The sequence below is a fragment of the Schistocerca nitens genome, chromosome 4 (genome assembly GCF_023898315.1).
Source record: "Schistocerca nitens isolate TAMUIC-IGC-003100 chromosome 4, iqSchNite1.1, whole genome shotgun sequence".
In the NCBI taxonomy this organism is placed as follows: Eukaryota; Metazoa; Arthropoda; class Insecta; order Orthoptera; family Acrididae; genus Schistocerca; species Schistocerca nitens.
Genome location: NC_064617.1, coordinates 881,455,314 through 881,482,731, shown reverse-complemented (window position 1 = coordinate 881,482,731; position 27,418 = coordinate 881,455,314). Strand labels below are relative to the sequence as shown.

The 27,418-nt window shown below is 44.0% G+C and overlaps 1 protein-coding gene and 1 long non-coding RNA gene across 2 annotated transcripts in view; both read right to left on the bottom strand.

Moving 5' to 3' along the window:
• LOC126252640 (cGMP-specific 3',5'-cyclic phosphodiesterase) overlaps positions 1–3,557 on the bottom strand; it is a gene marked incomplete at its 3' end in the record, with an annotated part of 583,236 nt that extends 579,679 nt beyond the window's left edge. The window contains exon 1 of the mRNA XM_049953543.1: positions 3,399–3,557. Coding sequence (XP_049809500.1) covers positions 3,399–3,445 — 47 coding nt within the window. The remainder of the gene's footprint in view (positions 1–3,398) is intronic.
• A 137-nt stretch (positions 3,558–3,694) lies between these two features.
• LOC126253396 (uncharacterized) overlaps positions 3,695–27,418 on the bottom strand; it is a 962,344-nt gene continuing 938,620 nt past the window's right edge. Inside the window, exon 5 of the long non-coding RNA XR_007545951.1 lies at positions 3,695–4,964. This is a non-coding gene — a long non-coding RNA (uncharacterized LOC126253396). The remainder of the gene's footprint in view (positions 4,965–27,418) is intronic.

Genomic DNA, 27,418 nt, shown 5'->3' with positions numbered 1-27,418 from the left:
GGAGAGTGGAATGGCGCTCTGTTGGCTTCATTGATGAGAGTAAGTTCTGTGTGTATACGAGTGATGCGCGTACAAGTGTACAGTTTAGACCTGTTGTGTGGCCTATTCCGGAGTGTGTGCACGCACGACACATAGGTCCCACCCCACGCCTCATGATGTGGGGAGCCGTCAGATGCAACTCACGATCAAAGTTGCTGTGTCTGCTGAATGAAGTAATGAGTACCGATTTCGCTGGACAGGCTGTTATCCATGCGCAACTGCCATTTACTCGACGGGAAAGCGATGTACTTTTTCAGCAGGACAATGCACATTCACATACAGGTAGTGCTACATAAGGTGCACAGTAACTTTCCCATCCAGCAAGATGACCATATCTCTCTCCAAACGAACACATATGGGACACGATGAAGTGGGAACTTACTCGTACTCAAGAGCCTCCAAGAGCCACTGCGGAATCGTACCAAAGGGTGCAAGATACTTGAGACACTGCACTGTAGAATGTCATTCGGCACCTTTATGATCGTTTGTACGCGACAATACACACCTGTGTTCCCGCCAGAGAGCGGTATACTGTCTACTCATGCAACTGTTTGGACGCGCCATAGTATGACATGTGTGTCCCATTTGGTCTGAATTTGGTACCACATACTCCTACAGTGATAAACAATCTGTCCCCTCACTTGTTAATTAACTGATCTTGTCCTTATGGATCTTGAATTTGCGGACCTAACCTCTTTATTCACGGGAACGACTGACGAAGGGCATCGGACCCACTGTGACCAAGCTGTGAGCCGATGTTATCAGGCAACCTTCGGAGGTTAGGTCGGACATAATGGACTCCCACAAGGCTCTGCCATTGCGCCCCTTCTTTTCAGCCTTTACATCGCTGACATGCCTGCAACCAGATCGCGCAAATTTGGTTATGCTGACGACTGGGCTCTGGCAACAGCCCACAGAAATATAGAAACTGCCGAAGATATCCTTACGAGTGACCTAGGGATTCTCAGCGAGTACTTTAGAAAATGGAGGCTACAACCTAGTGCCACAAAGACGGAAGTATCTGCCTTCCATTTGAACAACAAAATGGCCAACAGAGAACTACATTATATCTAGACGGGAAAATACTAAATCACAACAAACACCCAAAGTACCTTGCGGTTACCCTAGATAGGACACTAACATTCAAAGAACACCTGACGAAAATTGCAGCGAAACTTAAAACACGCAACAACATATTGCAGAAGCTCTGTTACACCACCTGGGGCTACACAGCATCTACCTTAAGAACACCCGCAATTGGCTTGGTGTATCCAGTGGCAGAATACTGTGCCCCAGGGTGGCTCAACAGCAAACACACACACATGGTAGATAGCCAACTAAATGCAACAATGCGTAATATATTAGGCACAATCAGACCAACTCCTACAGTTTTAGCAAACAGAACACAGCATGTTGTTCTCAATGGAGAGACGTCTACAGACGTTAAAGTAACCTCTGGCGTGCCACAGAGGAGTGTTATGGGACCATTGCTTTTCACAATATATATAAATGACCTAGTAGATAGTGTCGGAAGTTCCATGCGACTTTTCGCGGATGATGCTGTAGTATACAGAGAATTAGAAAATTGTAGCGAAATGCAGGAAGATCTGCAGCGGATAGGCACTTGGTGCAGGGAGTGGCAACTGACCCTTAACATAGACTAATGTAATGTATTGCGAATACATAGAAAGAAGGATCCTTTATTGTATGATTATATGATAGCGGAACAAACACTGGTAGCAGTTACTTCTGTAAAATATCTGGGAGTATGCGTGCGGAGCGATTTGAAGTGGAATGATCATATAAAATTAATTGTTGGTAAGGCGGGTACCAGGTTGAGATTCATTGGGAGAGTCCTTAGAAAATGTAGTCTACCAACAAAGGAGGTGGCTTACAAAACACTCGTTCGACCTATACTTGAGTATTGCTCATCAGTGTGGGATCCGTACCAGATCGGGTTGACGGAGGAGATAGAGAAGATCCAAAGAAGAGCGGCGCGTTTCGTCACAGGGTTATTTGGTAACCGTGATAGCGTTACGGAGATGTTTAGCAAACTCAAGTGGCAGACTCTGCAAGAGAGGCGCTCTGCATCGCGGTGTAGCTTGCTCGCCAGGTTTCGAGAGAGTGCGTTTCTGGATCAGGTAACGAATATATTGCTTCCCCCTACTTATACCTCCCGAGGAGACCACGAATGTAAAATTAGAGAGATTCGAGCACGCACGGAGGCTTTCAGACAGTCGTTCTTCCGGCGAACCATACGCGACTAGAACAGAAAAGGGAGGTAAAAACAGTGGCACGTAAAGTGCCCTCCGCCACACACCGTGGGATGGCTTGCGGAGTATAAATGTAGATGTAGATGTGGCTGCCCGTTCTCAGTAACATAGCCCCTCCTAACCTGCGCCGAGAACACGCTCTGCTTAGAGAATTTAAAAAAGTCATGACCAACCCTCAGTTACAAATCCATGAAGATACTCACGACATCCGAGGAAACCGACTCCGGTCTAGGCATCATCCACTAAAGACCGCACAGGCGCAGCACCAAACCAACTTTAAAATAAATGACCGATGGAAAGAGGAATGGGAGAACAGAACAGCCGTAAACTGCCACAGTATGCCATGCATCTTTAGTAAACCAAAAGGATTTGATTGCCCTCGAAAAGTCTGGTCAACTCTTAATCGCATCAGAACCAACTGTGGGAGATGCGCCGACTCCTTACACAGATGGGGTAAACTTCCATCGGCCCCTTGCGACTGTGGCGCTGAGAGACAGACGGTCAAACACATCGTGCAGGAATGCCCACTAAGGGCATATGAGGGTGACCCCACAGGATTTCCTAATGGCGAACCAAGAGGCAATCGACTATATATTATCTACGCTGGACGTTTGTTTGTGATTGCTCGCCGGCCGCGGTGGTCTCGCGGTTTTAGGCGCTCAGTCCGGAACCGCGCGACTGCTCCGGTCGCAGGTTCGAATCCTGCCTCGGGTACGGATGTGTGTGATGTCCTTGGGTTAGTTAGGTTTAAGAAGTTCTAAGTTCTAAGGGACTGATGACCACAGATGTTAAGTCCCATAGTGCTCAGAGCCATTTGAACCATTTTTGTGATCGCTCTTCTGCGAGATTAAATTTACAATTGGTGGTGTTCTTATATACAAACTTATTTATTGCTCTGTTTATACATATGTGATTTTTTTAATCGTGTTGTTTCTGTAATTTTAACTGTGACGTTATGAGCCATACGCTAAATAAATAAAATAAATAGGTCTGACAGTCGTTGTTGGTCGGGGGGGGGGGGGAGACGACAATAAACCGTTTCACCGCTGCCCTCCCTCACCAGTGGTGGCTGGTCTGTCGTCTTACCTGCTGGGCGACTTGGCCTTCTTGACGGGCGAGGAGGCGAGCCACATCTGGAAGAGCTCCGACGTGACAGAGTTTCGCTTGCTACGCGGGATGACGCCGTCGCCACCGCCGCCTCCGCTACTGCCCCCGGACCCCGCGTGCGGCGCCGCCTCCAGCGACGCCGTCGACGGGCTGCGCGTCTCCACCGACAGCTCCGCCCCCGCCGCCGCCGCCTCCGCGACCGCCGCGGCCAGCATCGGGGGCAGCGGGTCCGGCACGCAGCCGCTGCCACTGGGGCTGCCGCCGGCGATGGGCGTCGAGCCGGGGGCTGCGTCGGGGGCGTTGGCGGCGCCGGGGGCGGCCCTGGAGGCTAGTCGTTGCAGGAGCGCCGGGTCGGCGCGCGCCGCCAGCCACCGCTCCACCGCCCCTGGGTTCCGGTCCAGCAGCGCCCACAGCTCGGCGTCGGTGTCGGGGGGCGTCGCGGCGGATCCAGCCACCTCCGACGCCGCCCCCGACGCTACCGCCGTCGCCGCCATATCTGGCGCCGTGCAGGCTTCCGCGGACGGCGTCCGCTCGTCCGGCGAACGGCTTTCGGCAGCCACCGCGGAGTTTTACGTCACTACACAGGCCTCGAGCCTGTGTGCTAACCTTAGGCTTGCTGCAGCCCCTTCACTCCTAGTTCTTACTACCCCACAGGTTATGCGAAAAAATGTGTGTACACTTATGAGAATTACACCGGGATCAGATTAAAAGTCTATGTCTCGACAGAGCCTTGTATTTCCTTACACCTGATATATAAACAAAATTCTTCACCAAAGAATGAATACCACTTATCTGCAAATGAAACTACTTTTTACTGCTGAACACATCAGCTAGTTTTGCCTTTGAGCTGTATAGTGATGGTGTTACTTTCACTACTGTGCTAAATTAAACCAAACAAAAAAGAATATTCAGCTCCTACAATGACTTAACCAAAATTGATATTATTTTTAAACTCGCAGTCAATATTTTTTCAGCACTTCACCACGAGTAAAACCACAGTTGAACTAACGTAGTCTTCTTTGGTTTGCAATAATATGTTGCTATTTAGACGTAGAGACAAACTGTCTAGGTTTTATTCAGTATAGTCCATCACCCAACATCAGAGTTCCTCATTGTTCCAGATGCTAAGTGAACATTGTAAAACTTAACGCGTGTCTGCCTCAGAAGGAGCAATCGCCTTCAGTGCTTTGTTCGGCCGCTTACACTGCGGAAGCGTCTGTGTTTCCTCACCCGGCGCACGAGCTTGTACATGAAGGTGCGGATCAACATCTTCGGAGGACATCACGCGGGCAGCGCAGAGTGGAGTCGGTGGTGGCGTCTGCTGGTGTTGGAAGCGGCCTCGGTCCAGTCGTAGGGTGTGGTGTCGCCTGGGCCAGCCAGCGCCACTCGGCGTCCAGGGCAGAGCGGACGCTCACAGGGCACAGGCAGGGCGCCGAGACGCCGCCGACGCTGACAAAGACGCCGCCCCCAGGAGACGGTTGGGGTCGCCCGGCCGCCCTGGACCGCCGCTCAGCGCCCAGTCGTCAGCCGCCATGGTCTCCCCTCCTGCCAACACACGACAATAGACCACTGTGACAGTATCTGGCAGGTAACTGAGCACATACAACATCTGCGTTATAGGATGCAGTACTGACAGTTTTATTTCACAACTCAGTGTCTTGTTGTGGACTAGGAGACGTTTTCAGAAAGGTACAGTATTTGGTCAGATGTATACTGTAAGCTCGTTATGTAAACCGCTATTTCGCTGGGTTACAGTGGGAGCTATTTCTATTTGTAGGTGTAAGTTACACGTCGTAACCTTATCGATGATAATGGACTGAATCGAACCATATTAAGTACCGAATTGCATCCACACTTGGCAAATATCTGCGGTTAAGCTACCATCAAAAGACAATTTTTTTACAATAAAATTTACACGGTCGCCAACAGCCCAAGCCCTTCCTAACATACAAGAAAGACTGAACTGGAATTAATTCAAATTTGGAATTCAGTGGAAACAAATGAAGTAGTAGGACACACAGTATTATCCTTTTGTTGTTGTTGTGGTCTTCAGTCCTGAGACTGGTTTGATGCAGCTCTCCATGCTACTCTATCCTGTGCAAGCTTCTTCATCTCCCAGTACCTACTGCAACCTACATCCTTCTGAATCTGCTTAGTGTATTGATCTCTTGGTCTCCCTCTACGATTTTTACCATCCACGCTGCCCTCCAATGCTAAATTTGTGATCCCTTGATGCCTCAAAACATGTCCTACCAACCGATCCCTTCTTCTAGTCAAGTTGTGCCACAAACTTCTCTTCTCCCCAATCCTATTCAATACCTCCTCATTAGTTACGTGATCTACCCACCTTATCTTCAGCATTCTTCTGTAGCACCACATTTCGAAAGCTTCTATTCTCTTCTTGTCCAAACTGGTTACCGTCCATGTTTCACATCCATACATGGCTACACTCCATACAAATACTTTCAGAAACGACTTCCTGACACTTAAATCTATACTCGATGTTAACAAATTTCTCTTCTTCAGAAACGATTTCCTTGCCATTGCCAGTCTACATTTTATATCCTCTCTACTTCGACCATCATCAGTTATTTTGCTCGCTAAATAGCAAACCTCCTTTACTACTTTCAGTGTCTCATTTCCTAATCTAATCCCCTCAGCATCACCCGATTTAATTTGACTACATTCCATTATCCTCGGTTTGCTTTTGTTGATGTTCATCTTATATCCTCCTTTCAAGACACTGTCCATTCCGTTCAACTGCTCTTCCAAGTCTTTTGCTGTCTCTGACAGAATTACAATGTCATCGGCGAACCTCAAAGTTTTTACTTCTTCTCCATGAATTTTAATACCTACTCCGAATTTATCTTTTGTTTCCTTTACTGCTTGCTCAATATACAGATTGAATAACATTGGGGAGAGGCTACAACCCTGTCTCACTCCTTTCCCAACCACTGCTTCCCTTTCATGCCCCTGGACTGTTATAACTGCCATCTGGTTTCTGTAAAAATTGTAAATAGCCTTTCGCTCCCTGTATTTTACCCCTGCCACCTTCAGAATTTGAAAGAGAGTATTCCAGTTAACGTTGTCAAAAGCTTTCTCTAAGTCTACAAATGCTAGAAACGTAGGTTTGCCTTTTCTTAATCTTTCTTCTAAGATAAGTCGTAAGGTTAGTATTGCCTCACGTGTTCCAACATTTCTACGGAATCCAAACTGATCTTCCCCGAGGTCCGCTTCTACCAGTTTTTCCATTCGTCTGTAAAGAATTCGCGTTAGTATTTTGCAGCTGTGACTTATTAAACTGATAGTTCGGTAATTTTCACATCTGTCAACACCTGCTTTCTTTGTGATTGGAATTATTATATTGTTCTTGAAGTCTGTGGGTATTTCGCCTGTCTCATACATCTTGCTCACCAGATGGTAGAGTTTTGTCATGACTGGCTCTCCCAAGGCCATCAGTAGTTCTAATGGAATGTTGTCTACTCCCGGGGCCTTGTTTCGACTCAGGTCTTTCAGTGCTCTGTCAAACTCTTCACGCAGTATCTTATCTCCCATTTCATCTTCATTTACATCCTCTTCCATTTCCATAATACTGTCCTCAAGTATATCGCCCTTGTATAAACCCTCTATATACTTCTTCCACCTTTCTACCTTCCCTTCTTTGCTTAGAACTGGGTTGCCATCTGAGCTCCTGATATTCATACAAATGGTTCTCTTCTCTCCAAAGGTCTCTTTAATTTTCCTGTAGGCAGTATCTATCTTACCCCTAGTGAGACAAGCCTCTACATCCTTACATTTGTCCTCTAGCCATGCCTGCTTAGCCATTTTGCACTTCCTGTCGATCTCATTTTTGAGACGTTTGTATTCCTTTTTGCCTGCTTCATTTACTGCATTTTTATATTTTCTCCTTTCATCAATTAAATTCAATATTTCTTCTGTTTCCCAAGGATTTCTATTAGCCCTCGTCTTTTTACCTACTTGATCCTCTGCTGCCTTCACTACTTCATCCCTCAGAGCTACCCATTCTTCTTCTACTGTATTTCTTTCCCCCATTCCTGTCAATTGTTCCCTTATGCTCTCCCTTGCCTTTACGGCATATTTATTCGTTAATAAAGATTGTTGAACTAGCGTGCACATCCTATGGGTACACTTAGCTGGTGCCTGAACATGAACTACATTAATCTATTCTCGGTAAGTGAAATTATATTGTACAATTTAACCGTTGTGATTAATGAAAAGGTGAGGAAAGGGAAACTGGAAACATCCTCTCAAGCATTTAATCAAGATTCACACGACAGAGAAAGATCACAGAAATAACAGATCACCTTTACAAACATGCACTGATTTGCAAAGAGGTTTATTTCCGTTGCAAGATTTGGTCTGCATAAGTACATGAGATGAGAAGCCGAGCGCCCACGTGGTGAATTGGGTCACACATTTATGGTTTCAAGGCAGAATTTGAGTGGAAAGCACAAATACAAGAAGCGTTTCTTTTCTTAGAGAACGACTATAAAATGAATTTGTCACTACAACGGAAAACTAAATCATCGTGGCAGAAACCTTCCGATGATTCAAGGTACACGTGGTTCGTTAAGAATTAAACCATTACAAAAGTTCGCCTTAATTCACGAAAATCCGATGTTTCAACGAATTTATCCCGCACAAAACAGATTAAATTGGCACTGGAAAAACCTATCGTTATGCAGTAGGAGGCGGAAACGTACATGTTTTACCAAACCCGTAGTACAATACGAACACAAGCATAGACTATCACCAAGAAACCACAAAAAATACAAAAAAAAAATAAATAAAACCACTCACGCAACACACACAATTGGTCTCACATTGCCACAAGATATATGTTCACTAGCTGTTCCTAATCATGTTCAATAGTGGATGCTCCACACGACGATGTCCCAAAGGAACAAAGCCAATTTCCTCCACAACTATTTTTAAACACGATCATGACCTATTATTAACCAATTGTACCGCAGTCCGAGCAGAAATTCGTAAGGTTTCAGTTAGGCTGAACGTCTTAAATAACTTAAATATTCCAACTAATTTAACATTGGAAAATCCCGATTAACACTACTTCCTACTTTGTCATTAGTACTAGAAGCCTTACTTAGGAGCTGCGAACCGTTCTCACCAACAGCCTGGAGAAGAGTGCCTGCTCTTCACAAAGCTCCTAGCAACCCCTGGCTAAGACGGAAGCGACTAGAGGGATCGTTTCCGCCACCAACCTGACAAACACACAAATCTCGGGACAAAAGGGATGAACCTCGGATGAACCTCTTTGCTCAGGTAAGCAATTCTAAGTTGGTGAGTCTGTGAAACCTGCCAAACGACATGCACTCATCTTCTGCTCCCAGCAGACAACAACTAACTAGCTTCCACCACAAAATAAGCCCGAAAAGATACGTAAAACACCCATTCACTAACATTCAACCACACATAAGGTAACATAACGGAGGGGCATGATAAATATGACTCATGATTTCACGTAGAACATAAAATTAGTATACAATACATTGAACTACCAGTGCAAGGCAGCATTTGCTTACATTTTACGTTGGATGTTTAGTGAATTTCTTTCAGTTCCACTGCTCAGTCTTTCTGGGAGAGTTAATAAGAAAAATCGCAATTACGTAGTGGATCAAATGAGACGTAACTGAATCATATGAGGCAAACATGTATGAAAAGACTCGACAGAGACGTTTCAATACAGACACCTATTACTGGACATAAATCTGGTTGTGACCACCCTTCGCCTTTATGATGGCTTGAACTCTGCTGGTGACGCTTTCAGTGAAGAGTCGAATGTCTGTGGAGGAACTGTAGGCCATTGTTTCCCAAGAGGCGAAACCACAGAAGGTAGTTGTGTTGGACGCTGGATTCTGGTGCTTAGCCTAACACATTGAAACGTCTCTGTGAATTCGTTTCATAAGACGCTTGTCGAATTCGGCACAACTTATTCATTTTACTACCTGATTTCAGCTCAATTCATTAACTCTTCCAGAAAGACTGAGCACTCAAACAAGGCCTTTTGAATATTATATGTGTGTTTTAATGTGGGGTTTCGGTTTTGTTTTGTGGGAAACACTGAGTTGGTCATCGTCTGCTGGGAGCAGACGATGTTGCTTCTCGTTCGATGGAGAGCACAGGATGACCAGCTTAGGTTTCCAGTACCTGAACAGAGAGGTTTACCCATCTTAGTCGAAGGCTGTTTTTGTGTGTGATGCCAGTGTCGGAGGGCTGCCCCTCTGGTAGCTTCCGCTGCACTGGGAGCTAGGTAATCTCGAAAGCGGCACTCTTCGGTGAACGCTTGGTGAGTACGGATCGTAGCTCTTAAGGGGGGTTTCAGGTGATAGGAAGCAGGTTGAGTTAGGATTTCGTTGTGTTTACTGTTGAAATACTTAAGAATTTCAGCTTAACTCAAGCGTGTGAAGCGAGTTATTTTCCCGAATGTGCCATAATTTTATTGCTTTAAATAGGCGATTTTTGGGTGTTTGAGTTAAAAGTGTGGAAGTTACTTTGTTCATTTTGGATATCGATGAAGTAGAATTTCAAACAGTAAATCTGATTAGGAAAATCTGGTTAGGATCACTTCAACCGTACGTGAGTGTAATACTGTGTCGAAGCGAGTATGATTTTTAATGATTTTAATCTTATATTTTGTGGAAGTTGCTTTTGTCTTTGTGTGTCGATTTTGTGCCACGTGTTTGGTAATAAATGACCCTTTTGGTCCACCACGGCACCGCGATAGGCTTTATTTCAACAGTTTGCTTGTTTAATGAGCTATAATTTCTGCGAGAATATCTGTTCTTTCGTGCGCTTTCTACAAAGCAGCGCAAAAGTTTTATTCGGAATGCACTACGTGCTCTAGTTCGGCCGTTTGCAAGCAGCAGACGCAGTTAGTATGTTGAATAATTATCGCACAACCTCGTGCATTACTTAAACCTCTGTCCAGAATAGTGCATGCTTAGAATCGTAATGCGAATCTCACTGAGATATTTTTATGGTGTGAATGCAAAGGAGATGATAGTATCATTGTCTCCCACCCCCGTTTTGTGTTTTTCTTCTTGCTGTAGTTAAACTGTGCTCTGTTACATTCTCACGTAATTCTTACTTAAATATTTCTAGTCAGGCACCAGTTATGTGTAGTTAGGATGTGCAACCAAATACTTAGTTACAATAAATAATCTACGTGAAAGACAAATTCTGTGGTGATCTTACCCACTTACTCCGATTTACAATCCTGAATGAATCAAGTTGCTTCATGCAGGACATGGAGTGCTATTTATCTGGCTACTTAAATAAATTTGCATACATGTAATTAAATTATTAAAGTAATTAAACTAATAATTTTCCAGCTCCGTTTTTTCTAAATGGTTAGGAAGGAGTTGGGCTGGTGGCGACCCTGAATTTCTGAATTTTTATCATTATTTGTGTGAGAGAAGCAGCTAGAAATGCGAGATAACGTATACGGCTCGATGGGAAACGTCGTAAAGATAGTAATACGTTACAACATCCCAAAGGTGACGAAAGAAAAACGTGGTTCAAACGGCTCTGAGCACTATGGGACTTAACATCTGAGGTCATCAGTCCCCTAGACTTAGAACTACTTAATCCTAACCAACCTAAGGACATCACACACATCCATGCCCGAGGCAGGATTCGAGCCTGCGACTGTAGCAGCAGCGCGGTTCCGGACTGACGCGCCTAGAACCGCTCGTCACTGCGGCCGGCGTGTGGAAAGAGTTCACAGGTGAACAGCCTGATGTTAGTGTCCAGTGGGCAGAATATTTCAGCAATCGACCACGTTGTCAACATCATGTGCTCTGAAGAACCGACCGCCGAGGCGCCGGCGCCGGACTTTTATCTCCTCCCCCCTCCAGATGTTCCGAACGCAGTCCGCGCCCAGGCACGGAAATTCCAGCATCCGTTTCTTTCACGGTCCGCGTACCGCAGTAGTCTTCTTAGTATCCCTGCCAGTTCTCGAAGTAGTTCGTAACACCTATTTCCTACGTATTTGGTATCTGTATCGATATTTCTGTGTAAATTGTGGGAAAGCCCCACAGCTACGGAAGTAGCCTGGAGTAGTGGAAAAGGTGTGGTTGGCGCACAAGTGATGGGTGAAGAGTCTGGGCTAAGCAGTGGTGTGGCTAACACCTCGCTAGCAGTAGCGGATCATTGTGGCCCATATTCTTGGAGTTTCGAGGCCAGAAGAGATATTTATGGTCCTCGGATGCTGTATTTGGTGATAATACGACATCATCATGAGTTGCTTTTGGCCCTATAAAATATAATTCCGACACCGAGAAGATCAGGAATAGGGTGAGGCCAACAGTACTGCCATGACTGCATCATCGCCAAGTTAACAGCCACTGATAATTACGCCACCAGTACCATCAGCCTTCCACTAAATCATTTATGTTTGACACACTGTAAAAGGACTAGGTATTTGTGAAATTTGGTTGATTTTAATAACAATCGTGGTGTTGCTAAAAACTTACACCAGTGGTTATCCCAAATTACAAACCTGGCCAGGAATGCTATTCTAGTGAATTTAATTCCTAGTGTGCTAATTTGTTATGGAAAGACTTATTCGGCACCTGTAAAAATAGTTATGATTATTTTCTAACGTGTGGAGTTATACTGTTCGAAGTTCAGTTTTATAGTTTGATTAATACTCCATTTCCAGTGCTACAATGTGCTGACATGAGGAAAGTTTCCAACCGATTTCTCACACACAAACGGCAGTTGACCGGCGTTGCCTGGTGAAACGTTGTTGTGATGCCTCGTGTAACGAGGAGAAATGCGTACCATCACGTTTCCGACTCTGATAAAGGTCGGATTGTAGCCTATCGCGATTGCGGTTTATCGTATCGCGACATTGCTGCTCGCGTTGGTCGAGATCCAATGACTGTTAGCAGAATATGGAATCGGTGGGTTCAGGAGGGTAATACGGAACGCCGTGCTGGATCCCAACGGCCTCATATCATTAGCAGTCGAGATGACAGGCATCTTATCCGCATGGCTGTAAGGGATCGTGCAGCCACGTCTCGATCCCTGAGTCAACAGATGGAGACGTTTGCAAGACAAAAACCATCTGCACGAACAGTTCGACGACGTCTGCAGTAGCATGGACTATCAGCTCGGAGACCATGGCTGCGGTTACCCTTGACACTGCATCACAGACAGGAGTGCATGCGATGGTGTATTCAACGACGAACCTGGGTGCACGAAAGGCAAAACGTCATTTTTTTCGGATGAATCCAGGTTCTGTTTACAGCATCATGAGTTCGCATCCGTGTTTGGCGACATCGCGGTGAACGCACATTGGAAGCGTGTATTCGTCATCGCCATACTGGCATATCACCCGGCGTGATGGTATGAGGTGCCATTGGTTACACGTCTCGGTCACCTCTTGTTCGCATTGACGGCGCTTTGAACAGTGGACGTTACATTTCAGATGTGTTACGACCAGTGGCTCTTCCCTTCATTCGATCCCCTACATTTCAGCAGCATAATGCACGACCTCCTGTACGGGCCTTTCTGGATACAGAAGACGTTCGATTGCTGCCCTGGCCAGCACAATCTCTTCAGATCTCTCACTAACTGAAAACGACTGGTCAATGGTGGCCGAGCAACTGGCTCGGCACAATGCGCCAGTCACTACTCTTGATGAACTGTGGTATCGTGTTGAAGCTGCATGGGCAGTTGTACCTGTACACGCCAACCAAGCTCTCTTTTACTCAATGCCCAGGCGTATCAGGCTGTTATTATGGCCAGAGGTGGTTGTTCTGGGTAATTTCTCAGGATCTATGCACCCAAATTGCGTGAAAATGTAATCAAATGTCAATTCTAGTATAATATATTTGTCCAATGAATGCCCGTTTATCATCTGCATTTCCTCCTGGTGTAGCAATTTTAATGACAAGTAGTGTAATTTGCCTTACTTGGAAAGCTGACTAAAAGTAGTAAAGTTAGTTTGAAATGAAAAAGTTGCATTTGGCACTTTGATCTGAATTACAAAATTTTATCAATGGTCATTTCATAAGAAAGTGGTTGAACTTGAATTTAATGTTGTGTTCGCATTTGCACAGCCAGTTACAATTTGAGTACGTTAAAAGACTGCTTATCAAAACACATTTGTAATTTAAGGATGGATAGTTTTTTGTGATTTTTTAATTAATAATTAAAGACAAGAATAGTAAACATTTCTCACACATACTGGTGTAGTTTTGTTAATGAGGATGGTTCTTCAAACCATGAAAGTTTAAAGCCCTCATGTACTAGGATAGTTATTTAATGAATCAATGCAAAGGCTCCTTCAGGGCCAGTGTAGTTAGATTTGCTTTCTGTTTAACTGCTTCAAACCGAGCTAAAGAAAGAAATATTTACTGTGATAGCTTTTCTAATGGAAGTTGGTTCATGCAAAGGCATAGAGACCCTGTTCTAAGCAATGAAGTTACAGAGTATGATAATTAACAGGCCCCTTGATTTAAATCAAAATCATTTCATGCTCATCCCTGTTTAGTATTGCTACTTCTTTCATGTGTGTTGTTGACTGGTTTTATCAACTGCTGCATCTAGTTCATTTAAAGTATGTGTTTTTGAGAGGCATATGTTACTGTTTGCTATCTCATTGGCCATTTGTTTGTCTGACTTCCAAGTCAGCAGTACGTTTACCTCCAATGTTAGATTACTGCGTTGTAGTGTGAACAGATATAAAGAAAGAGTTAAGTGTGTGTGTCATGGTTAGCACTGTCCTCTGCTTTCTTATATTGCTTGACAGAAGAAGAATGCCTAATTAGACTGGCGACCGATATTAATATGTAATGTTAAAACTTGCTTTTGTGCCGGGAGAACGTCTGTTCCTGACCCATTCGTTTACTATTGTTTATACTCTGCCGCAGTGCTTCGGAAACGAATCCCAGTTTGATTGTTCTGTGTCCAATAGGTTATTTCACAACCTCTCAAAAATTCATCGCAGAGGTAGAACGTTAGTATCGTTTCTCATTTTACCGTTACAAGTTCGTGGTGGGATGTGTTCTTTCTCCTTTTAATCAGATGCAACACAGGTTCCCAGGCCTTACTAAGAATGTAACCGCTATCTCAGATGATCAGCGGTTCCGGTACATGAATCTCGATAGGTTCTTTAATGATACTGTTCCAGTATTTGGACGTCTGTGTCAGAACCGTGGTCTGGTCGTAATCCATATTGTTTAATTCCGTGAGGTAGTGTTCATCAACCGCCGACTTGTTAGGCTGCCGCAGTCTGGTGTGCCGTTGATATTCTTGGCAACGATCTACGAAGGTACGCGCCGTCTGAAGTATGTAAGTCATGCCACATTCGCAGGGGATCTGGTAGACTGCAGGTTTCTGTAGTCTGAGATCTCATGACCAGGTAGCTGCATGGGGACGCGCTCTCAGTTCCTGAGAGAGGACTCAACTTTGCACCAACTCCTAAATCCGCACCTATTGTGGATATCATTAGTGCAGTGGAACAGCCAGTTGTACAACTTCCACCTGAAGCAGCGGAAGAAGTACGTCGCGAATCCTGTTGTGCTCTCACGCAAACTAAACCTGTGAGACCAAACGTCTCTAGTAGGGAGAGGGCGGCAGTATTGGAGTTACCAGTCGACAAAGACAGCGCAACTGTGATCTTATCTCATGAAGAATACAATGAGAAAATGCGGGACTTGGTAGAAGACAGCGTATATCGGAAGATCAACACTGATCCTACCAAGAGAGTGGAGAGGAAGACCATGGCTCTTCTCAGGGAATCCGACTTACGAGACGATGTTGTGAAAACGCTACGATAGGGAGCATGTGTTCTACCGAGGCTTTACGGACTTCCAAAGGCCAAAAGGCCTTTACGCCCGATTGTCAGCAACATTGGTGCTCTGATGTACTAACTTGTAAAATACCTGAAGGATATGCTTAGCCCTGGCGTCGGAAAACATCCACATCATATTAGCAACTCTGTGGATTTTGATGGGCGCCTTAACAACTTCGGACTTCGTGCTTTGGACATCCTTGTGAGTTTCGATGTTGTCTCTCTATTTGCAGGAGTGTCTTTGCATGAATCCTTAGAATTTATTGGTCAGAAATTTGACGCAGAGACGACCAACCTTTATAGGCACGTCCTGACGTCGACATATTTTCTCTTCGACGGTGGATACTACGAACAGACGGAAGGATTAGCCATGGGGAGTCCACTTTCACCAGTCGTCGCCAACTTTTTCGTGGAACGTTTCGAGACGGAAGCCCTGGATTCAGCGCAGTGAAAACCTACCTGTTTCTTCCGCTATGTTAACAACAAAAAATGGTTCAAATGGCTCTGAGGACTATGGGACTTAACTTCTGAGGTCATCAGTACCCTAGAACTAAGAACTACTTACACATAAATAACCTAAGGACATCACACACATTCATGCCAGAGGCCGGATTCGAACATGCGACCGTAGCGGTCGCGCGGTTCCAGACTGTAGCGCCTAGATCCGCTCGGCCACACCAGCCGCCTGTTGACAACACCTTTGTCATATGGCCACATGGTACAGACAAACACAATAGTTTCCTCATATATCCAACTTCCCTACACCTGAATATCAAGTTTACCATGGAAGTCGAAGTGGATGGAATGCTTCTCTTTCTGGATGTCCTGGTTAAAAGAAGAGCAGAAGGTACACTGGGCCACAGGGTGTAGCGCAAGAAGACGCACACCGACCTTTACTTACATGCAAACAGCTGCCACCATCCAGCGCAAAGGAACGGAGTCCTCAAAACTGGTTCACAGGGCCCGTACCCTGTCTGACAATGAGAGCCTTAACCAAGAACTTGAAAATCTGAGGTCGCCGGACGCTATGCCCGAGCGTTTCTAGGCGCTTCAGTGCGGAACCGCGCTGCTGCTACGGTTGCAGGTTCGAATCCTGCCTCGGGCATGGATGTGTGTGATGTCCTTAGGTTAGTTAGGTTTAGATAGTTCTCAGTCTAGGCGACTGATGACCTCAGATATTAAGCCCCGTAGTGCTTAGAGCCATTTGAACCATTTTTGAACCATCTGAGGTCGGTTTTCCGGAAAAAAGACTTCACAGGGAAACATATTGGAAGAACTCTACGTCCCACACCGACTGTACTAGCGTAGGTAACAGAAGAGGAACCTCACCAGGATGGGGTATAGCATTTGTTCTGTTCTGTGGCGCTTTACCGGGAAAGATAGGTCGAATTCTTCAAAAACATCACGTGAATACTGTCTTCTGCACACCAATTAAGACACAGGCACTGCTTGGTAATGTCAAGCACGATCCAGGACTACGGACATACGGAGTCTACCAGATCCCCTACGAATGTGGCATGAGTTACACAGGTCAAACGGTGCGTACTATCGAAGATCTTTGCCAAGAACATCAACGGCACACCAGACTGCAGCAGCTTAACAAGACGACGGTTGCTGAACATTGCCTCTCGGAATCACACAGAATGAATTACGACCAGACCAAGGTTCTGACACAGACGTCCAAATACTGAGAGTGTGTCGTTAAAGAATCTAGCGAGATTCAAGTACGGGAACCGCTGATCAACCAAGATAGTGGATTATACCCTTAGTAAGGCCTGGGAACCCACTTTGAATCTGATTAAAAGGAGGAAGAAGACATCGTACCACGAACTGACTTCGACAACAGGCTGAGATACTAAGAGGACTACGCCCCTGGGTGCGTACCGCGAACGGAACGGATGCTGGACGCTCCGCACCTGGGCGCGGATCGCATATGGAACACCTGGAGCGGGGATGGAAACGTGATGATGGAAACGTGGTCACTTGCTGAAATACTGTGCCCGTTGGACACTAACACCCGGCTGTTCACCCGTGAACTCTTTCGTCATCAAGTACGCTGGGAGAAATTGAAGAATCACACATCCCAAATGTGTTCCCAGGTGAGGCTATATCAGGAATGTTATTGTCCACAATCTATTACCTCAAAATTGGAAATTTGTGGTAATGTCTTATGGGACCAAACTGCTGAGGTCATCGGTCCCTAAGTACACACACTACTTAATCTAACTTAAACTAACTTACTCTACTGACGACACACACCCCCATGCCCGAGGGAGGACTCGAACCTCCGACGGAGGGAGCCGCGCGGCTACCCCTCCCGGCTTCCATTGCCTTAGAGATGCTGTTTTGTGACAGAGTGCATTGTCATACTGACACAAATAATCATGTCCAAAATGTTCCTCTACTGCGCACAGTAGAAAATGTGTCCATATCTTTCCACATTCAGTGCGTTCTCAAGCACAATAACGAGACCACACCCGAACAAGGGAAACACTCGCATGCTGTAACACTACCTCAGATATACTTCTCTGTTGGAACTACACATGATGGCAAGTGATATTCTGCAGGCATTCGCCTACCCAAACTCTCCCATTGTATTGCTACAGGATGTTGCGCGATCCATCACTTTCCAGTCATCCATTGCGCAGTTGCCTCGCTGTTAATGTCAGCCAGCACCTGGCATTGATTACAGAAATGAGTGACTTATGACGAGCTCCACACCATTGTAACTCATTCGTTTTAATTCCCTCATCCTTGTGTTAACTGGGCTGTTGATTCCACTTTCGAACACTCGAGTGATTTGGTTTCGCTGACTGTTTGCTACTTTTTACAACCACTGTCTTCGTCGTCTTAGTTTAGCTGTGGTTATCTTTTCGCGTTGCTACTTTACAGCCGCATAATCGACAGTCAATTTGGGCAGCTTTTACAAGGGTTGAACTTTTCCGGATGTATTTGTTACTCAGGTGACACCCAGTGACTAGTCCATATTGGAAGTCAGTGAGTTTTCCTGATCGACCCATTCTGCGATTACTGCTTCTACAGGGTGAAAAGTATTTAAGGGGGGTAGGACGTCAAACGGGCCGACTTGGAGCAGGAGAGGCACCAGAGGACATTTTAATTTCCACTGTCTATACTTTTACAAATAAATCCATAAAGCTTTGTCAGCATGACCAGGAAGGATTCAGGATTCACACTCATTGCAGTGGAAGTTCGAAAACATAACAAAATAAATTTTTTTATGTGTGAAATTTCATCATATTTTCACTTACTAATGGCTGCATTTGTTGCTATATGTACATTTTTCTTCATAAGTTAGAGAGATTCTTCGATGAATTTTGCACAGCATACATACCATACTTACAGGTGTATGAAACTCTAGAATTTATTTAATTTATGAAAAAACGAATGAGCTGTTGTATTTTAAACTGCATGTTTAGAAAAAAAACACAAATTTTGTAGTTAATTACCTCAATTTTTACCACAGTTTTTAATAGATTTGGAAAATTCTAGAGTTCCATACACCTTTAAGTATGGTTTGTATGCTGTGCAAAATTCATCGAAGAATCTCTCTTACTTATGAAGAAAAGTGTACTTATAGCAATAAATGCTGCCATTAGTAAGTGAAGAAAATGATGAAATTTCACATGCAAAAAAATATTTCGTTACGTTTTACAACTTCCACTGCTAAAAGTGCGAATTCTGAATCCTTCCTAGTCATGCTGACAAAGTTTTATAAATTTATTTGTAAAAGTATAGACAGTGGAAATAGAAATGTCCTGTGGTGCCTCTCCTGCTCTAAGTCGGCCCGTTTGACGTCCTACCCCTCTTAAGCCGATAAACTCTGGGAGGTTGTAGGGGACATCAAAACAAAAATTTTTCCCTAATGTCATTTTTTCGTATGAGGAGTGTTTAAACCGGTAGAGGAACTGTGCTCTGGGTGGATAACCAACTGGTTCCAGGTTGTGGACACACTGTAAGTGAAATCGACGTAACAATTGCTCTCGAAGGACTGTTCTTACATTCGTCTGATTCGTCCCCATGTTACGTGCAGCTGTACGAGTGCTGATTGAAGGATCCCGCTCCACATGCTGCAAGACAGCTTCCTCAAATTGCAGCGTTCTTACCGTGCGACGGTGTCCCTCTCCAGATAATCTGCTAAATGAGCCGGTCTCCAGCAGATGTTGGTACACAGCAGCAAAGTTCGTACGATCCGGGATACGGCGATTAGGATATTGTTGTTGATAAACCCGCTGTGTAGCTCGTCCATTGTGGTGCGCTACGCAGTACGCACCAACCATATCAGTGTACTCAGTCCAGGTGTATCGCTCCATTAGTAAACAGAGACTACATTAGTAGAGAGCGTAATACGCCCTATAACAACTGAAGAGCGTAATACACCCTCCAACGGTTTAAATAATCCTCATAGGAAAAAATGACATTAGGGAAAAATATTTGTTTTCATGTCCCCTGCAACCTCCCAGAGTTTGTCGGTTTAAATACTTTTCACCCTGTGTACTGTCACTACAGTACTCCCCGCTTCCTTTTACATTGGCAGGTCCGCCATTCGCGACATCTAGCGGCCAATTCCGTATTATGTAGCGGTGTTAAGATCCCTGTGATTGGAGAGTGCACTTGGTATCTAGGTACTGTAACACGTTTGCCGAAGGGATCCTCTTTGTGGTTGGAACCAGGAGAATGACACTCTGACATTCCAGATGTCCAGGAAAGATACTGAGCCTCCAAACAGATCCAGGGTGCACTGGTGGTCTGCAGGGCTGGAGACATTGCCACGCCAGTCCAAGACATCTGACAATCTTTACTCTTCAACAAGACGTGAAAGTGTGCAAGTAACAACAAACTAAAAATTAGTGAAGATTGCAGAGAAATGCTTTTAGAAAGGAACGCTTTCAGCACGTGCGTGTTTCGTGGAAAATAATTGCGCGTTTCTAGAGGAACAAGCGTTGAAAATAAATAACTGATTCACCAGATTAAGAATTCTAGCTCACGAATTAGGGAAGTCATACTACAAGGGTGAGGCACTTCGCTACTGTGCCTGACGTTAAGCACATCAACATGTGGCGGAAGGTCGTTCTTGACTTGACATCGAGACAAGCAATGACAGTCAGCGTCACTGCTGCACGTGTCGAAAGTCACATCCATTACAGTCTGATGACTCACTTCCACAGCCACGCAACTACGACACACCGTCTGTTTAATAAAATACAGTAACACACCCTAGTAGAACTCTTCCTCACAATGTTCCATTATTGTTTCAGAGAAGTAGCTAACCCCGAAGAAAGTTACTCAGAGACAATTATTAACAGAATTGACATCTTATTTTTTTAATCTTTATCTGTGTTGGAAATACCATGTTTCAGAGTAAATTTTGCAACGGTAAGTGGAATCAAACTGTTTATAATCCAAACGAAAATACTTTTTCGGAAAATTAAACAAACTGCAGTGTGCCTTAGTCACATACCTGGAGTAAATGCACTTAACCATTTTCTTTCATATTGGTTGCAAATGCTACATTCAAGTGCACAATTCTGTAACTAATAGATGTGTTATATAGGGTGAGTCAGGAGGAGAGGTACGTGTTTTGACGGGGGATAGCATTGCTGATCCTTAACAAAAAACTTGATGTGGACATATGCCACGTTCCGAATGGTTTCCGAGATAGAACACTTTTAATGTACGTTTCTATTTTGTGTAGTATTAATTGTCATTGTTTACAACGTACCACAGTAATATAGAGGAAGTTGACACGAATCTTTTGATACAGAACGCTTGTGGTCTATTAAGTCGGAACACTACCTCAAACTGGCCTATAAAAGATACCCAAGCTACAGGGTACGCACGTCGCGCGAGATTTTCAATACTACCGCGATCTCTCCGCGCAAACTGTTAGTCCTAGACAAACAATAAATAGGACCACCTTTTTTGTAGCAAATTTAATTTAGTTTAATTATGTACTGAGACACGTTTCCGTTGGAGTGTGCGGATTCCGAGTAATTAAAGAAAAACGTACAAAAGTGATAGTAAACGTGTTCTGTCTCGGAAACCATTCGCAATAGGGCGTATGTCCACATGAAGTTTTTTGTCCAGAATCACTAATACTATCGCGTCTCAAAGCATGTACCTCTCGTCCTGTCTCACCCAACTGAAGGTTGAATGGCACAACGAAGAATCCATTAACACTTCATCAAATCTTACAGTACCATGGAGGGGAGGGGAGGTACTTTATGCCCACCTGTTGAATATACTGCAGTGTAGTCAGCTACTTTATATTTTAAAATTTTGAAAAAAAGAATTCTTGTTTTTAATAACTTCTTCTATCAGTTTCTATAAATGTTTTAAAAGTGTCACTTAAACTTTATGCAAAAATCTAAGTCTTAGTAGCAGGTTTTGGCCGTTACTTACACATCAGTATATCACTGAACAGTATGTTTTTAATATAAGTCAACACCAAATAAGGAATTTTGTTTTTTTAATTTTTTTATGGTGGGCATAAATTACCTCACTCTTCCTTGGTAAAGCGTGTTATGGGAAATATGTTGGTATTGATAGGGTAAATATATGGAGTGGGCCTAACAAATAGCGCACTGTACATGATGTTTCAGGAGAAACAGCAGTGGCCATGCGGTTCTAGGCGCTTCAGTCTGGAACCGCGCGATCGCTACGGTCGCAGGTTTGAATCCTGCCTCGGGCATGGATGTGTGTGATGTCCTTAGGTTAGTTAGGTTTAAGTAGTTCTAAGTTCTAGGGGACTGATGACCTCAGATGTTAAGTCCCATAGTGCCCAGAGCCATTTGAACTTTTTTTTTTTTTTTTTTTTTTTTTAGAAACAGCAAATATTTTAGGATGTGGTACCAGAGATTAACTTGAATACAACGTTCCATGAAACGTGTGCAATTTGATAGGTTACAGGGGTACAGCTGGTTACAGAGATACAGGTAAGTTTTCATTTTGATTGTTGGTATTCCAGTTGCAGTGGTTTTATTTACCGACTGCCGTTTTTGTTATGAGGTTCAATTTCTGAAGTTGTGCTTGAGTTTACATTAATGAAATTTTCAACTATGATTACGACTGCAGTAAGTGGCCATTTGTACAGCATAAAACGTGCCGCGTTTATTTACAAGTGCTGCGTATGTCGATGTGGGGTTTGTGTGCGGCTTTTGTAATGGAAACGCTACTGCTGCTACTGCGGTTTGTTGAGAACACTGTAGACTATTTCGTAGCGTAACAGATTCGAGGGTGTTCACTCGTGTGTTCACTGACTGTTGCAGCGGCCACCAGTCGTATCTCATCAGAACATGAACATGCAGTAGAACACATTACACATTATTCAGTTGGTGCAACGTAGTCGTTCAATAAGCGCACGGAGAATTTCTACGCGCGTCTGTATTCCCCATAGGAGAATAACGCGACGGACATTACGTACGCACGGCCTGTATCCCTGTCGTTTACAGCGGATTCAACACCTTCGTGAAGGATGTGAAGGTAGATGACTGAAATTCTGTTGCAGGTTAGTTGCAAGTCGCCCAATAATCTGATTAGTCTCTGTAGAAGAAAATGACTGACTGACTAACTGACTGACTGGCTCATCACCGCCTGGCCAAAATCGCTAAGGACAGAAAGCTGAGTGGCACAACGAAGAATCCATCACTATTTCATTAGACCTCACAATACCCGTGCGTGGAGGGGGGGGGGGGGGGATGGCGCCCAGAGAAAGTGTTCGTCTTAGACTGTAGGCGTCGTTTACTAAAGGATTGTTCGAAATTCCACTCCTAAGGGGGTGAAGTAGGAGATTAATGGTTTTTTTCAAAATAGGTCGCTGTTAAAGCAATTTCAAAGTTGGAACTACGAAAACTGGTATTTGGTTTTCAATCACAAATAAAAGGATACATGAAACTTCCTGGCAGATTAAAACTGTGTGCCCGGCCGAGACTCGAACTCGGGACCTTTGCCTCTCGCGGGCAAGTGCTCTAACATCTGAGCTACCGAAGCACGACTCACGCCCGGTACTCACAGCTTTACTTCTGCCAGCACCTCGTCTCCTACCTTCCAAACTTTACAGAAGCTCTCCTGCGAACCTTGCAGAACTAGCACTCCTGAAAGAAAGGATGTTGCGGAGACATGGCTTAGCCACAACCTGGGGGATGTTTCCAGAATGAAATTTTCACTCTTCAGCGGAGTGTGCGCTGATATGAAACTTCCTGGCGGATTAAAACTGTGTGCCTGCCGACGTGGTAGCTCAGCGTGTTCGGTCAGAGGGTAACGTGCCCTCTGTAATAAAAAAACTGAGTTAACAGATCAATAACGAACTTAAATGGATGTCTTACGACGTCCGCCCCGAGCAGATTAAACGATCTAAAAAAAAAAAAATGGTAGAGCACTTGCCCGCGAAAGGCAAAGGTCCCGAGTTCGAGTCTCGGTCGGGCACACAGTTTTAATCTGCCAGGAAGTTTCATATCAGCGCACACTCCACTGCAGAGTGAAAATCTCATTCTGAAAAGGATACATGTTTCAGCATTTTAGTAAATTCAACCACTAAGGGAATAAAATAGTGGATGAAACGTTTTTTTTACGAAATACAACATTGTTAAAGAACTACTAAAACATTTTTAAAGCTAAGGCTATGAAGATTTGTATTTGAATTCTCAGTTAGAAATAACAAAATATGTGGATGGAAGTTTTCTTGAAAAAATTCGTTGTATTCAACCAATTTTAAAGAAGCAAGAAACCACAGTTTCAGTTGCCTGAGACTGCAGTCGGGCGTGAGAGTTACGTTTGTCTGTCTGTGCGCGTGTGTGTCTATTTTTGACGGCCTTACTGGCCGAAAGCTTTATTTGTGACAGTATTTTTGTTGTGTGCCTAACTGCGACTCAGCATCTTCGCTATATGGTGGGAAGCAACTTTCCTTTTCACAATACTCTAACTCTAAAAGTTTTTTTTTTTGACAAGGTCTATAGTGACGACAGGAAATCAATAAATATCTTATGAGTTTCATTCTGATTCTAAAAAGCCAGTTTTACATTTATTATAACTTAAATAACTGCTTCAAGTTGAATGGACAGGTTTTAATTTTCAAGTTTAATTCCTTCAGAACGTGGCGACTGTAAAAAGCTAATAGTTGAGTGGAATTTCAGGAGGAATTTCTCGAGGCGAGTTTAGTCATTCTTCCTTTTTCATGGTGAATGCAGTCACTATTTGTAGTGTAGAAAATAAATTATCAAAACAACAAGTCATGCTTTACAGTAAAACGCAATGAATACTTTGTTGGTAAATGCAGAGACCGTAAACGCTTCAGAAGAAGCTCGATAACCAAATTGAAATTCACTCTGGTAAATACATGATCAAGACTAGTCAAACGGTGCTTTAATTTTAACTTAGTGTTCAAAGTGTTGAGATTGTTGCTTGGATTCGAGTTTCCGAATTCATACGTTAAAAAAGCCAGACAAACTCGTAGCAAAGTTACGATGATCCACAGACACGGCCAGACACTGGTAAACACAGGCGTTAATAGAGCATCATGTTGGAGAAAAGGAAAGAGAGCGAAAGCGCCATTATAACTGGCTATACTTAATTGTGACCTGGGTTTGATTGCTGCCATGTCGTGTTTGGTCTCCTCTTTAGTTGATGACAGCAAGAGAAAGAATTTTGTAGTTTTTTAACTCGTCGAAGTCAATAAGAAAATGATTTATGCGCAACTCTAACTCCAATCTAGCCTAGTTCCTGGTTTGAAGGCTGTAAGCTGTCTCAGTTTTCTACAGTTTAGTCTTACGTGTTCTTCTTGACAACAGTATAAAATTAACGTAAGGGAAACAGTGGATATGACTATGTACAAATTGAATAACACTGGGAATAGGCAACAACTCTGTATCACTCCTTTCTAAACTGCTTCTCCTCTTTCATGTCCTCCGACTCTTATAACAGCCTTCTGGTATTCGTACTAGTTATAAATAACCTTTCGTTTCATGTGTTTACTGCCTGCTACCTTCATAATTTGAAAGAGTATACTCAAGTCAATTTTGTCAGAAGCTACCTCCAAATTCACAAATGTTATAAGGTAGTATTGCTTTTCTGTAACGTATGTTCTAGGATAAGTGGTAGGGCGAATTCTGCTTTGCACGTTCCTACATTTCTCTGGCACTCAAACTGATCTTCTAACAGTTTCTCCATTCTTCCGTAAATACTTTGTATCAGTATTTTGTAACCACGACGTATTGAACTGATAGTTCGGTAATATTCACAACTGTCAACATCTGATTAGTTGGAATTGGAGTTATGACATTCTTCTGGAACCCTGAGGGCGTTTCGCCTGTCTCATACATCTTGCACAGCAGATGGAAGACGGAATGCCGTCTTTTCCCGGGGCCTTGTTTCAATTTACGTCTTGCAGTGCTCTGTGAAATTCTTCTATCTGAATCATATCTCATATCTCATCTTCATCTACATCCGGGGTCAGGGATTTTCTCTGCCTCGTGATGGCTGGGTGTTGTGTGATGTCCTTAGGTTAGTTAGGTTTAAGTAGTTCTAAGTTCTAGGGGACTGATGACCATAGATGTTAAGTCCCATAGTGCTCAGAGCCATTTGAACCATTTGAGCCATCTACATCCTCTTCCATTTCTATAATATTGACCTCAAGTACATCTTCCTTGCATAGACCCCCATGTACTCCTTCCACATCCAACTTTCACTTCTTTGCTTAGGATTGGTTTCCCATCTGAGCTCTTAGTACTCATACAGCTGCTTTTCTTTTCTCCAAAGGCCTTTTTAATATTCCTGTAGGCGGTATATGTCTTTCCGCTAGTGAAAAATGCTTCTAAATCCTTGCATTTCTCTTCTACCCATTCGTGCTTAGCCATTTTGCACTTCCTGTCAGTCGCATTTTTAGATGTATATATTCCCATTCGCCTGCTTCATTTGGTGCATTTTTTTTTCTCTTTTCACCAATTAAATTCAATATTTCCTTTGTTGTCCAAGATTTCTATTAGTCCTTGTCTTTTTCGTGTGTGTCCCTCTTCTGGCTTCATTATTTCAGCTGTCAGTGCTATCCATTTGTCTTTTGCTGTATCCCTTTCTCCTGTTCCAGTAAACTGTTGCCTAATGCTTTCTATGAAACTCTTACAATCCTTGGTTCTTTCAACCTATCCAGATCCCATCTCCTTAATTTCCTACCATTTTGCAATTTCCTTAAGCCTTATCTACAATTCATAGCCAACAAACCAAGGTCAGAGTCCACATTTGCTACAGGAAAAATCGAAATACCTTTTTACCATTATATAATCAATCCTGAATCTTCCAGTTTCTCCATAGCTCTTCCATGTATACAACCTTCTTTCATAGTTCTTACACCAAACATTAAAATTCTGCCAGGCGCCTTCCTCTTTCGTTCCTTGCCCTTAGTCCATATCATTCTACTATTTTTCCTTCTCCTCCTTCTCTTACTGCCGAATTGCAATCATAAATTAACTTCTACTACGGTGGTGGGTATCGACTTTGTGTCTTTCTTGGCTATGATAACGCGTTCAGTATGCTGCCTATGCCCACCCGGTTAGCCGTGCGGTAAAACGCACTGCTTTGCGGGCAGGAAGCGTGCTGGTTCCCGGCACGAATCCGCCCGCAGGATTAGTGTCGAGGTCCAGTGTGTCGGCCAGTCTCTAGATGGTTTTTAACGCGGTTTTCCAACTGTCTCGGCGAATGCGGGCTGGTTCCCCTTATTCCGCCTCAGTTACACCATGTCGGATATTGCTGCGCAAACACTTTCTCCACGTACACCATAATTACTCTACCACACTCGTCTGGTGAGGGACGTTTCCGGAGGGGGAGGGGGGGAGGGGGGTCCACTGGGGGCCGAACCGCACAATAACCCTGGGTTCGGTGTGGGGCGGCGGTGGGGTGAGTGAAGCGCTGTAGCCTGTTGTGGGGTTGTGTACCATTGAAGGCTATGGGGGGGACGAAGCCTCTCAGTCGTTTCTAGGTCCCCAGTTCCATGCAATACAATGCTGCCTATTGTAGCTTACCCGCATTCCTATTTTCTTATTCATTAATGGACGTACTCCTGCATTAGCCTTATTTGATTTTGTATTTATAACCCTCCACTCACCTGTTCAGAAGTCCTGTTTCTACTGCCACAGCACTTTAGAAATTC